General features: G+C 35.1%; 1 protein-coding gene across 1 annotated transcript; it reads left to right on the forward strand.

Moving 5' to 3' along the window:
• The first annotated feature begins 6,895 nt into the window (after positions 1–6,895).
• Positions 6,896–12,589, forward strand: LOC136210528 (vesicle-associated protein 1-2-like). Its single transcript, XM_066001819.1, has 8 exons — positions 6,896–7,212; positions 7,291–7,361; positions 7,757–7,838; positions 7,937–8,052; positions 8,141–8,305; positions 8,406–8,453; positions 10,106–10,183; positions 12,149–12,589. Exons 1-8 carry the CDS (start codon positions 7,161–7,163, stop codon positions 12,257–12,259), a joined length of 723 nt encoding a protein of 240 aa, XP_065857891.1. The 5' UTR covers positions 6,896–7,160; the 3' UTR covers positions 12,260–12,589.
• The last annotated feature ends 615 nt before the right edge of the window (positions 12,590–13,204 follow it).

Below are 13,204 nucleotides of genomic sequence, written 5' to 3' on the forward strand. Positions count from 1 at the left end.
TCTTAAATCACTAAGAGTCAATTATTTATATTATTTTAAGAGAGTACACTAAGAGTCTTTTGGAGATGCTCTTAGTAGCTATTAACTATAGTAACTCTTAACTTATTTATTACATATTAATTTTGGTAACTCTTTTAATTAAAATATATTAAATATTTTTTATAACCACTAAATCAAAATAACTAATTATTAAATTTTGAATCGCATGATGTCACGTTAAAATTTTATCAACAAAAAATACATTTATATGTAACAAATATGTTTTGGAATTAAGATTGGTTTAAGTATTTAAAAACTTCAAATCGCTTAAATTATAAATTCGCTTAAATTATAAATTCGGGTTTAAATTTTATGTATTGTAAAAACTTTAAAGGAACAATCGGATAAATTATAACAAAATATTTATATTTTGAATTAAAAAAAAAAAAGAAATATGTTTCATTATTTATTTATTTATCAATTTTTTGGTGGAGAATCTCTTTGTTTTTCTTTTTTAAATTGCCCTATATCTTATTTCAAAACATTGATTTATCTTTAAACGGGACCAAGCTAACAAATGGCAATGATGACATTAGGTCAAAGTCATTGAATTAGTGCTTGTTCTTTTCGCGGTCACTATAATATTTTAGCACAACTTGATCTAACTTGGATGTTTACGTTGGATCTTTAATGAATGCCTCATCTTAATCACTTATGTTAGAGTATTAATTGATGGACCATTCAAGTACTTTTTTGTATTATTACGGTTATAACAATTTACATTAAGATAAAAAATTATTGAAATTTAATAGTACATTCTTTCTTGTGCTTTTAATGCAAAATTTATTTATATCTTGTGAAGTAAATGTACATGGTTTTAAAAAGTGAATTACTATACCTACCCACAAATTCCTACCTCTAGTCTCGGGAATTGACCGAACTACCCTTTGCACAAAAATTGAAAAAAGACAAAACCTCTCAAGAACCCTATACACTTTTCGATCAAATCCGGACTAATTTTTGAACCAAATCATGGATGGTGACAGAGGACGGAAAGGGAAAGACAAAATGGTAAGATTTACGGTTTTATTTCGTTGATTTACGCTTAAATATCGAATCTGTGAGATGTTTTTCAAAATCGTCGGAATCGCAGTCGGGCGTATGAACATCACGCCCGACCTGTGGTTCCGGCGTAAGAACATCACGCCCGACCAGTGGTGCGACGTGATAGCCACATGCCCGCACTATAGGTCGGGCGTGATGTTCAAACGCCCGAACCATAAGTCGGACGTGATGTTCATACGCCCGACCAGTGGTTCGGACGTGATGTTCATCCGCCCGAGGGTGTTTTATTTTTTTTTAAATTATATTTACATTATTGACATTTAAATTAATTTAGTGTAATTTATAATTTATATGTTACAATTTTAGATTAATTTAGTGCAATTTTTTGTAGACGGAGCGGCTTACTAGGGGTGGGAAATCCATCCCGTCATCTGCTCGTCGTCTAGATATGGACGACGAGGATGATACACCACGACATATGAGATTGCGTGGTATTGATATATCTACTCGTAGGCGGAGAGGGGTTGCGACGGAGCAGGTGAGGAGGGGGCCGATTGTGGATCAGCCCGATATTCATGGATCAGAGGGGACGACGGATTTTGGTGACAGAGAGCCTGATAGCGATTATGTGGAGGACTACCTGGATGTGGTAGCCCAGGTACTGCGATAGTCTGCAGCTGCATGTGATCGCGAGGGTGAGGATATCGATGAGCAGCCGACCCCGGTTAGACAGCTGACCCAGCGCATAGGAGGTCGCTTTGTGAGTACATGTATTTTTTAGTATAATTTTATAACTTTAGTATAATTTTATAACTTTAGTATAGTTTAGTATAATTTTAGTATAGTTTAATAGTTTTAGTATAACTTTAGTATAATTTTAGTATAATTTAATAGTTTTAGTATAACTTTAGTATAATTTTATAACTTTCAGGGACCAGCAAACGTCCCAAAACTAGTGAGGACGAGAGCTGGATAGTTAGTACACCGGTGGATGAGTTTATGGACGCGTGGCGTCAGGCGAACTAAATTATTTTAGTAGAACTTCATACATTTTAACAATTTTGATATTATATGTACTCTTTTATGTTTATTAATTTTTATTTTAATGTTTATGTTGTTAAATTTTATTTGTTAAAGGGTAATCCGAGTTAAAATGCCATAATTTTTATTTCTAAACGGATAATTCGAGTTAACCACAATCATCAATAATTTTTTTTGTGATTTATTTATGCGGGCGTGAGGTAATCACGCCTCACCATGTGGTGAGGCGTGATTACCTCACGCCCGCGTGCCGGGAGAGGTCTTTTTCCCCCATTTCCCACCTCAAAGCCTCAAAGGGTACTTTCGTCCTTTCACGGGGCTAGAGGTGGGAAATTGGGACTGGATTTAATAACACCCTTTTAAAAACCAAATCAGATAGTATAATTCAATTGATAATATCTCTAGTTTTAAAGCTGGAATTACGAGTTCGAACATATTTTTTTTATAAAAAATACTAAGAAAAAAATGGACCGGCTTGATCGGAATTGATAACTCCAATCCTGTTAAAATTAGAAATTTATATCTCTGAAAATCAAACATAAGCACTTGATGTCGGTTAATATGTGTCTTCTAGTAACCTCCCATATGACATGAAAGAGAGAAGTCGTAGGTTAGAGAGAGACTAGAGTCTGACAAACTCGCTCTGATGCTTAAGTTAGCAAATGTTGTAGGAGAGTTGGAGACAATAAGAATATTATTGATTGTGATATTACCCCTCTCTTTAGGGTGCCTCACATTTTCTATATTAGTAGCATCAAAAGTAGTTATTGTAATTTTAGAAAATGTGTGTCGTAGTGACTCATCAAACAGTGATCATCTGATTGGTTATGGGACCTTTAAACCGTTATGACATAGGGCAGTACGCGCTGCCATATGGAGGATGTCCTTTGTGTAACCGTTTTACAAGATCCAATGGCTCTCTTTCCTCCATTGTATTGACTCTAGACCGAACGATGGATATTGATCCACGTAGCCGGATGGTACTATAAGTATATTCACGGGATATGCTTTGGCTCAAATTGAACGGTCCATATGATTTATTCGGATTGTAAGGGGGATATCGATCCACGTGGCTGAATGCTCTCTAGGAATATGCTAGAGAATATTCCTTAAGGTATCAGATGTACCCCTCATTTGATACGGTTCCGAGTCTTTTAAAGATCGATCTTCACTTCTTCCGAGTTGAACTTGGTAAAATGGAAAGTTTTAGTAATTGAAAAGGTAAAAGTTGTTGTTTCTATCCTTCTACAAGGGTTCGGTAGGGTGCATGAAGTCACTTTCTAATGCTTGTGCGGGGTAGCTGGCTACGGGAAATCATGCTTTTCCAACTTGCATACGCAATTCCAAGTGTCAGTTAGTCTTTTTCTCGCTCCCTTTGTAATTGGCTAACGTTCTTCGTGTTTTGAACCTCCTCATTAATCCCATTTAATTAGGTCCGCTATAGCGCCATTGCCGTTCAAATTGCCTAGAAATTCATATGTATACTTGTTTCCAAACATTTTTATATATTTTATCACTATTATTATTCTTCTCATTTTCTCTGCAATTTGCTTGTATTCTCCTCTTTTCCGGTGACCTTTGTTTCCTCCGACCAAATAAGTGTACCTAAATTCTTATCTCTTTTTTTTAACTTCCTTCTAATAAGGCCCTTAAAAAATTTGACCCATCTAACTAAGCTCGAAACATCAAACCTCAAAAACCCCAAAGTAAAAACCTAAAAATGATGAGCAATTTTCCTCTATGAATAGTCTTTCACTGGCCAACCTTAGTACTAAGTACCTCGAGTTTGCCTATATGGAGGTTGTGCTTCATGGTGACAATCAACTTATTACATATGCCCCAAAAGGTCAGCTAGGGTTTTACCAAAATTTAATGGAGCAAGGGGTGAGGTTTCCCTTCACCGACGACGTCATGAATGTCCTAAATGAATTTGATCTTTCCTCTAGCCAAATTACGTTGAATGGTTGGCTCGATCTCCTTTCTATAGTCAAGATTTGTGATGATCTAGACGTTATCATGACTGTGCTCCTCTTTTGAACTATCTAGACCCCTACTTTTGGGTTAGGAAGTGATGATGTTGTATGGTTCAACAAATATCCTTCAAAAAGAAGTCCCTTTATCCCAAACAAGTTTACCAGCATAAAAGACTTTAAGCCATGTTGGTTTTGGATTTGGATCATGCAAGATAATAAAGGTAAGGCCCTTGAGCGTGTTTTGTATCCAGATAGGTTCCCCTTTCAGACGTAGTTGCTCCCATCCGTCAATCGATCCCGTCTGAAGGGACTGAAACCAATCAAACATTGGACCTTTGAGGGTCGTAGAAAAAACTCTACAAATGATCCATTTGTTTGTGTCATAAACATCCATTAGCTCTTTGTACTATCGTGCATGGGCTTCAGGATTACCTTCGCCCTTATACCGTGGTAATGTGGGAGCTTTGAACCTTCTGTCCTTCTCATAACTGAGGATCCGCGTGGTGAACGACGAATCCTTGTTAGTGGGTCCATGCATGTTAGTCGAATATCCTTGTTGCTTCAAGGTTTCCAATACTTGCTAGTGCATTTCATCATCTATGCATCTTTCCCCATGATGTCGAGGGGTGAAATATTTAGTTCCGCCACTTCTGAATCGATCCGCCAAATGTTGAGATAGGATTACCCCATGAGGATATGGGCGATCCCTATTCTGGCATATTCTTTGTCTAGCAACTGGATCAAACTGCCATTGCTCTATTGGTACTTCAGATCTATCCGATTCTCCAAAGATGACTCATCGGGGATCCTTTCCTTCACGAGTGATGATCGTCGGATTCACGTTATGAGTTGCAGGAGGATTTGATGCCTATGGCGGTATGAAAGGAACTATGATCCGCAAACGATCCTAGAATGGAATCGTCTTGTAAGATTGTATGTGTAATGGTGGTACGGTTTTCCCATACACGTGGGTTGGTACTTCCGGATCCATTGAGCACATTTCCTCTTGGGAGATTACTTGGAAGTTGATCGTGTTCCAACGTTGATGCATCCGACACGTTTTTTAACATCTGCATCACACAATCACTAGATTCTTGGCCCAAGTGAGTTGCTACGACTATTTCGACATCATGCAAAAACAATTGCGAAGATGAATCCCATGCATCCTGCATTTGTATGACGAGATCATTAACACGAAAAGGTGAAATCAGTCTATTTAGGGTACCCGTGCCAGGGGTAACTCTAGTAGTGGTGTTACTGTTAGTGACCCTATAAATAGGTGGTAATCCATATGTGGCCATGTTTGCTCGTGAAAAACTCTAAATATCTAAGAGTTCCACGTTCACCGCACCAGTTGATAACTTGTGAAATCTTCTTTAGCCGAAATTCCTTACTTGTGAGGTACCATTGGGATCGACGGGGGACACTCTGATGACAAAGCCAGTATATTACTTGAGAATAATAAGAATAATCTTAAAAGTGCTCTAGAGCTAATAAATGTACCTTTGATCAGGAAGCTGAAGTATTTATATAGGTTTTTGTAACCTATAACATTGATGATGGGGAAGATGATCAGTTGTGTCTTCATTATTCATTTAGTGTCATTTACTAGTTGTGTAATTGCCTTCAAGAGACGTTTATTCAGTTACACCCTTATGCTCTTCATCATAACTGATATATGAGGCGTAACAACGGATCTTAGCTCATCCGCCTTGACGTATCTCCTTCGTTGGGGGTACGACCATATCCGCTTACGTATCTCATTATAGTGGCACGTGACTGGTTATGATGCTGGTAACTCCTTTACTATTTGTATTATTTCTATATCACTCCTTGGATAATATTTTATTTAAACATTCTCATTATGTTTTGTTATGTTCTAATTGAAAAATGAGATTGACTTAAATTGTAAAAGTCAATTAAAAAGGTTATCGACAAAGTTTATATGCTTCAAAATTGATAATCTTATTATGATGAGACAGTAATTTGTATTTAATCATTAACCACATTTGGCAAAAAGCATTCTGAGGCCCTTGATCTTTCATTGTTTGGTGCATTAAGTCCTCGATTTTTTATTTAGACACATTGAGCCCCTGATCTTTCATCATTTGGTGCATTAAGCCCTCGATCTTTCATTTAGACACATTGAGCCCTTGATCTTTCATATATGGGTGGGTGTATTAGGTCATTCCATAAATCAATTAATATATAGGTTTATTAAGCGCGTGTTTGGTGTGACAACAAATGATGTTCTAAAAATAACAAATTCTAAAATAAAAAATATATTATACAAATTAATAAAAATAATTTAAATAAAAAATAAAAAATTTATTGAACACAATAAAACCTTGTTTTTCGATAATTATGTTCTAAAAATAAAAATAATGTTAAAATTGAAGCACATTTTGTGAAAATAAGAAGGGTAATTTTATCGATAACAAGTAACTACAAACAACTGTTCATGAAAAAAGCTTTTCATGAAAAGCTCTAAAATGTTGCAGTGTCCAGAGAAAATACAAAATGTTGCAGTTATATAAACCTAACCAAACATGCCCTTAATAAACCTATATATTAATTGATTTATGGAAAGACCTAATACACCCATATATGAAAGATCAAGGGCTCAATGTGTCTAAATAAAAGATCGAGGGCTTAATGCACCAAATGGTGAAAGATCAAGGGCTCAATGTGTCTAAATAAAAGATCGATGGCTTAATGCACCAAACAATGAAAGATCAGAGGCCTCAGGATGCTTTTTGCCACCACATTTTGTAATCCAAATATAAAAGGACTAAAACAAAAAAAAAAAAAAAAAAAAAAAAAAGAAAAGAAAGGCAGTAGTCCCATACATCATCATAAATTTTCCATTTTCCCGATTTCCTCCTCTCTCTCTTGTCTTTCTCGCACTCTCGATCTCTCCGCCATTCTAATTTTCGAAATCACTTTTCAATCAACAGATTCCACAAACTCTCATATATTTCCGGATCTTCTCTGTATCTCTCTTTCGAAAAACTACTTTTATTTCGTTTTATTTATTTTTGTTTCCTTTTCCACTTGAGAAATTTTTAATTTCCAAAAAAATCCACTCAAATTTGTTTCGAGATGAGCACGGGAGACCTTCTTTCCATCGAACCTCTAGAGCTCAAATTTCCATGTAAGTTTTGATGGATCTGTTTTCTTTTCTACCGTTTTCTTCGATTTCTAACTCTTCTTTAATTTTCTTTTGGATTAGTTGAATTGAAGAAGCAGATCTCTTGTTCTCTTCAATTGTCCAATAAAACAGATAATTATGTTGCTTTTAAGGTATTTATTCCCCAACTTTTTTAGCGGTGGTTTTGTTTTTCTTGTTGTTTCCATGGATCAGAGTTTTCTGTTAGAAAGATGCTGTGTTCTTTGTTTGGTTGCGGGGAAAAGCGAGAGAAAAATGAATGAGTTTTGTTTTTATTCAGAGCTTTTCCATGTTGCAAAATAGGGACCGAAATTAATTTTATGTACAAAATATAAATCAGTGGTAGCTGGTAACTATTGACCAGAAAAAAAATCAGTGGTAAATTGCATAATAACAGTTATTAATGGCACATACAGTGGAGACTCGAATCTCGAATTGAAAACATAGATTCTTTTACCCTTATATTAAGGTTTTGATTTTACTGGCATTTTTGGGCTATTGAAATCTCTGATAATTGTTATATGTTTAGGTCAAGACTACGAATCCTAAGAAGTATTGCGTCCGACCAAATGCTGGGATTGTGTTGCCTCGGTCTACATGTGATGTTATAGGTGCTCATATTATTGTTTTTTTTTTTTTATTACTCGTAGTTTATGGTTAATGAGTTAATTATGGGTTGTTGTAACTTGACAATTTGGCTGTCATTCAGTTACAATGCAAGCACAAAAGGAGGCTCCTGCTGACATGCAATGCAAGGATAAGTTTTTGCTTCAGAGTGTGAAAACACATGATGGTGCAGCTGCAAAGGATATCAATGCAGAAATGGTAAATTGGTCAATACCCTTGTTTTACGTATGTGTTTTTGAAGGTGCAATTGTTTGGAGATTATTACTGATTGATGTTGGTTGTCTAGTTCAATAAGGAGGCAGGACATATTGTTGAAGAGTGCAAATTGAGAGTGCTTTATGTTTCTCCACCTCAACCCCCTTCTCCTGTTCCAGAAGGTTCTGATGAAGGATCTTCACCTAGGGGTTCCATGTCAGACAATGGGAATGCAAATGGCGTAGAATTTTCTAATGTTAGTAGTTTAAGTGACCCTTCATGTTATATTACTTCCAAATATGATATCTTTTTTTTGTGTAAAGACATTGATGAGATTCTTTTATTGGTGAATGAAGGCTGCAAAATCTTTTGAGCGGCTTGAACCACAAGAAAAAACTGTAGAGGTAAAATTGCTACACATCTTTTTTCATCTTGGATTTGCATGCTATGGTTGATAGCTTCCACAGTATATTGTGTTTGGTATTTGTTTTACATGGTTTGGTTTTACATGCATTTCCTTGCCTCTGTTACTATCACTTTATCATTTCACTAATTTATAAACTAAAATACTGAGCTTGCTGCCAACTGCTAAAATACTTTTTAGACTTGTATTAAGTTAATCTTTATTGGTTACAAGTTGAGTGTTGTTTCATATTAACTGACCAATTTGTAATAGTCCTATTTTCTGGCTTGGAGTTGCTTATTTGGCTCCTAGGCTACAGCTTTTCCTTGTTTTAGGCTTCTGTTTGTGTTATCAAGGTGTGGCATTTATGGGTTCATTGGCCTAATTGAAGTAATATCACATCTGTTTGATACAAATTGATCAACCAACTACTAGAACTTCAAATTTAGCATAATTTTCTATTGTTTTAAGCTTACAAGTATGCATGATTTAAGTGTGTCGAGATGGAGGGAGTTAATTTTTACACAAAAAGAGGAACATACCTGTTTTAGAAGCACGTGCCACAGGTTGTGAAAGTTAAGGACCTGTAGATAGAAAATCTGTAAGATGGTTTTAGCTTCTAACCAACTCAAGCAGAGGCATCTGTATTTAACTTCCAAGCTGTCAAGTTTTTACTTTAAACGGTGCAGCCAAGTTGATCTTAGAATCAGATAGTACATCTGCTTCCTTTAGAATAGGATGGATTATAGTTTGTAGTTTTATCCTGTTGCATTGTGACTCTGTGGTGAGATTTCTGTGTGGATGGAAGAAAATACAAGAAAATGATAATGACATTGCCAGTCTGGACATTGATATGAGATGCTAGTTATTGGTGTATAGATGCAAACTTGTATGATTACAAACCAATGAATGAAAACTTCAACTGGCTTATAGTATCAGGTGTGATGCTGTAGCAGATTTGTTGTCCCTATATCATGTCATTGCCTACCTGCTAACAATTTAATGTTAGAGCTGCACTTGAAATATAAATGCAAGTCATTTGCCATGTGACTTATGTTTATTATAGTTATTTGCGTGCTAATATTTATTACAGTTGCGGTGTTATAGATTCTAAACCTCCAGTTGGTTGAATTGATCGTACCATGATTTGGTAATACATGATCCTTCTTTAAAGATAATTTTTTATCATGAAACGTTGCATTTAAATAGAAAGGGAAAAGTGAAGATCAAATTTCAATCTGGTTATGACTGGTTATGATTGTGAATGAGTAGATATTCTGAGTGACATTTGCTTTTCTCCCCCTAGGAAAAGGTTCTTGAATTTGGTGGTGGATTTATCTTCCAGCTGTTTGTTCACCCTACTTTATGTCTTATTTTGATTGGTGGCTTCTCTTCAAAGAACCTTATAGAATTGTTTTATTGTCTCCTCTTAGAACTGGTAGTGTCTCTTGAAAGTCATGTTGAACATCTTCATCATAAAGCTCTACAGACTACATTTACAGTGACATGCTTCTATCTACATTTTTTTCTTACGCTATAACTTTTCACATCTCTCTTGCACTGAATTACAGGCTATGTGGGTGTTATAGTTGGGTACGTCTGTTCTGTGTTGGTCATACGATATAATTTTGTCTCTACTTTGTATGATTGCAGGCAAAAGCTCTTATTTCTAAGCTGACTGATGAAAAAAATACTGCACTTCAACAGCAATCCAGGCTTCGTCAGGAAATGGTTAGTTATTAATGCATGCTGTTCTAGGGTCAAATTTTCTAAATTTCAATGTGCTCTTCTTGTTTGATGGGAAATAGTTTGCTGATCTGTCTATATAGCTTGAGTAATGCCTGGTCCTTTTTCTTACATGCATTTGTTCATATGTTTTAAATTTCTTGTTGATCACATTGGTAATTTTTTTTATTCAATTAGAACACTTGAATTAGGGAATTGGTCTTCAAGAATGAATAGGTGATAGCTTTCCTTAGCTAGGCTATTGGGACGGTTACGAACTTAGCAGAATTGAGGCCCTTCCTTCAATTTTGTGATATCAGTGGCTGTTTCATGGCTGAATTTGGTGAATCCTTTATGGAAAGTCAGATGTGGATATGAAGGATAGATTAGGGGAATCTTATAGTGGTCAGGTTAATTTTAGTAGTTACATTTTGGGTTCAGTTTCTGAAATGATGACACTTGGGAAAAATGGGCAAGTGTTTTCTCCCTAGTGTTATAAACGCTACTGGCTCAGAGAATGCCATTCATTGACAAGAAGTGACATGCATGTGTCTAGAGTTGTTTCTTCTCATAATCCTTTGAAACATAATTTTTACCAGAGATGCTGTGTTACCATTCTTTTAAAAATGTAGGTTGCTCACAACTTGATGTTATAGCGCATTCCAGACATATAGATATGTCCTGGAGTATTTATGATCTTGGGACCGAAATAAAACCTTGAAAATATCCATTATAAAACAAAAAGGCCTGAAGTTAGAGTAAAAGGATCTCTACATAAAGGTGGATTACTTTTAAAGCTTACCATTCAGATTCCTGGTATAAATGCTTGATGTTCTTGAAGTCTCAAATCAAATTTCTGGCACTCGAACTATCTTGCCGCTGGCCCTTATAATTTTGGCAGTTTGTTGTTCTACCATATCAAACTAATACCCAAGGTTGCTAATTCTTAATATGAATTAGTATCTGTGAAGTATTTGCGCTTTTCTTTCCTGTGCATTTGAATAAAAATTGTAGTTTTCTTGTGATGTAATTAACTATGCTTGTTTTAAAACAGTGGTGTTAGTGACCTTTAGATCTAGGCTTATTAGAATCCTAAGATGGAGATTAAAATTATCTGAAGGTGAGATTCTGATAAGCCTCGATCTAACTATGATTGACCAATCAGTCACTAACTAGGTGAACACCACTGTGTTTTAAAATATGTATTAAGCAGACAGACAAACAGGATAAAATATATGGTGGGTGCTCAGTGACTTCTGGCTTTGCTTTCCACACAGACAAGAAAAGTCCTCTAGTTTGGTCATAGCTTTTTCACAGGACTAAATTTCTTCTATGGCCCTCTTGGGCATTGAAATTTATCTGTATGCTATTGTTTTAAATAATGTGTATTCTTGGAAATTAGCTTAGATGTTCTCTTTCTCCTTATCATCTGTAAATTATATTTTTTCACCCAAATTCTGTTTTCTTATTTTCTTTATGCTATTAGGTCAAAGTTAGATTGCAATATCCATATTCCAGAAGTGTCTTGCTTTTTTGCCTTTAGAATATTGAAATTAAAAGGAGAGGAATACTAAGTTAAACCTGGATAAATATGTTATTTGTTGGGTGAATGGCTTTACTAGCAGCTAGTTTATTATACCTAAATAAATTCGTTATTGAGAGATTGATGGATAAGTATGTGATCTGTTTATGCTTCTTGATACATGGTTGTTTAGGTCCACTTTACCATTTGTATAGCCTTTTCTGTATTGATATGCATTTGTTTGCTCGGCTCATTTTCCTCGATTTTCCTTTTTGTCATTATTATTATTATCCACCATCAAACCTTTCCCTTCCCTTTGTCCGCATCCATCATGATTTTCCCAAAATTTAAGTTGAATATAATTAGGTTTGATGAATTTGTTACTTTGGTACACAATTCCTCAATCTTTTATTTATGGATAGCTCAAATTTACAAATTACCACGTGCAGGAGCTTCTAAAGCGCGAAAGCAACAAAAACCGAAGTGGCGTGTCATTTATGTTTGTGATCTTCGTTGGGTTGCTTGGCATAATCTTGGGGTATCTGATGAAGAAATCGTAATTGTGTGGTGGTGGTGATCCTTGGCTATATATTTCATCTTGTTTAATTTTTGTCACCAATCAAAGAATGATGACAAAAGGAAAAAGAGCAGAGCATGCAAAGAATGGTGGTGCATTGTTAGTTAGCTTTTATGGAAATTAGCAAAGACTTGTTTAGGTCAGGTGATGTGTTTGTAGTCAACGAAAGAGAGCATTCAAATGACTCCTGCGTTATTGACATGCATTCTTTTTGTAACTTAAGAATTTTCTTTTTGTGATTTCGGTTTCTTTGGTGCTTCTTTTGAGAGATTCTGATATTGGTGATAATGACTTAATAATCTACGTTTCTCCACTAAGCTGGAAATTAGTTTGACATAACTTTTTAATTTGGTTGGATAGAATCTTATAGCAAATAAATTTAACATGAATTTATTTGGAATGTTGAAGGCACTTCTGCTACGAAAATTGACTTATCCTGAAGTTACTTGTGCACAAGTATGTGTTTGTCTGGTTCGCATATTCTGATTTATATTTACGAATTAAAGATTGATCCTAAAGTTGGTTAAAGTTTGAGTATTAATTTGGTCTTAGAGTATCAATTTGGTTTTTCAATTTGGCATTTAGGATCATTTTAAGTCTTAAATGGCATATGTCAATATGGTGAAATGATGTGTTTAATATTTACCCATCAATTGTATTTTAGTGTTATTTTAGACTAATTTGATTCTAGATGAGAAGATAAAGGGTCAAATTCATATCCATTCAAAATTGATTTTGGACTCATCTTACTAACCGACTAGTTTTTGACCCGAACGATGCACGGATTCATCTTAATATATAAATATTAATAAAAATATAATTAATAATTACAATTAATGATATAAAAAATGAGTAAGTGACACCTCAGCTCCATCGTTACTGTTTTATATTATATATAGATATGCAAAGAAATAGAGAGATTTTAGGG

This window comes from Euphorbia lathyris, chromosome 1, assembly GCF_963576675.1.
Source record: "Euphorbia lathyris chromosome 1, ddEupLath1.1, whole genome shotgun sequence".
NCBI classification, from domain to species: Eukaryota; Viridiplantae; Streptophyta; class Magnoliopsida; order Malpighiales; family Euphorbiaceae; genus Euphorbia; species Euphorbia lathyris.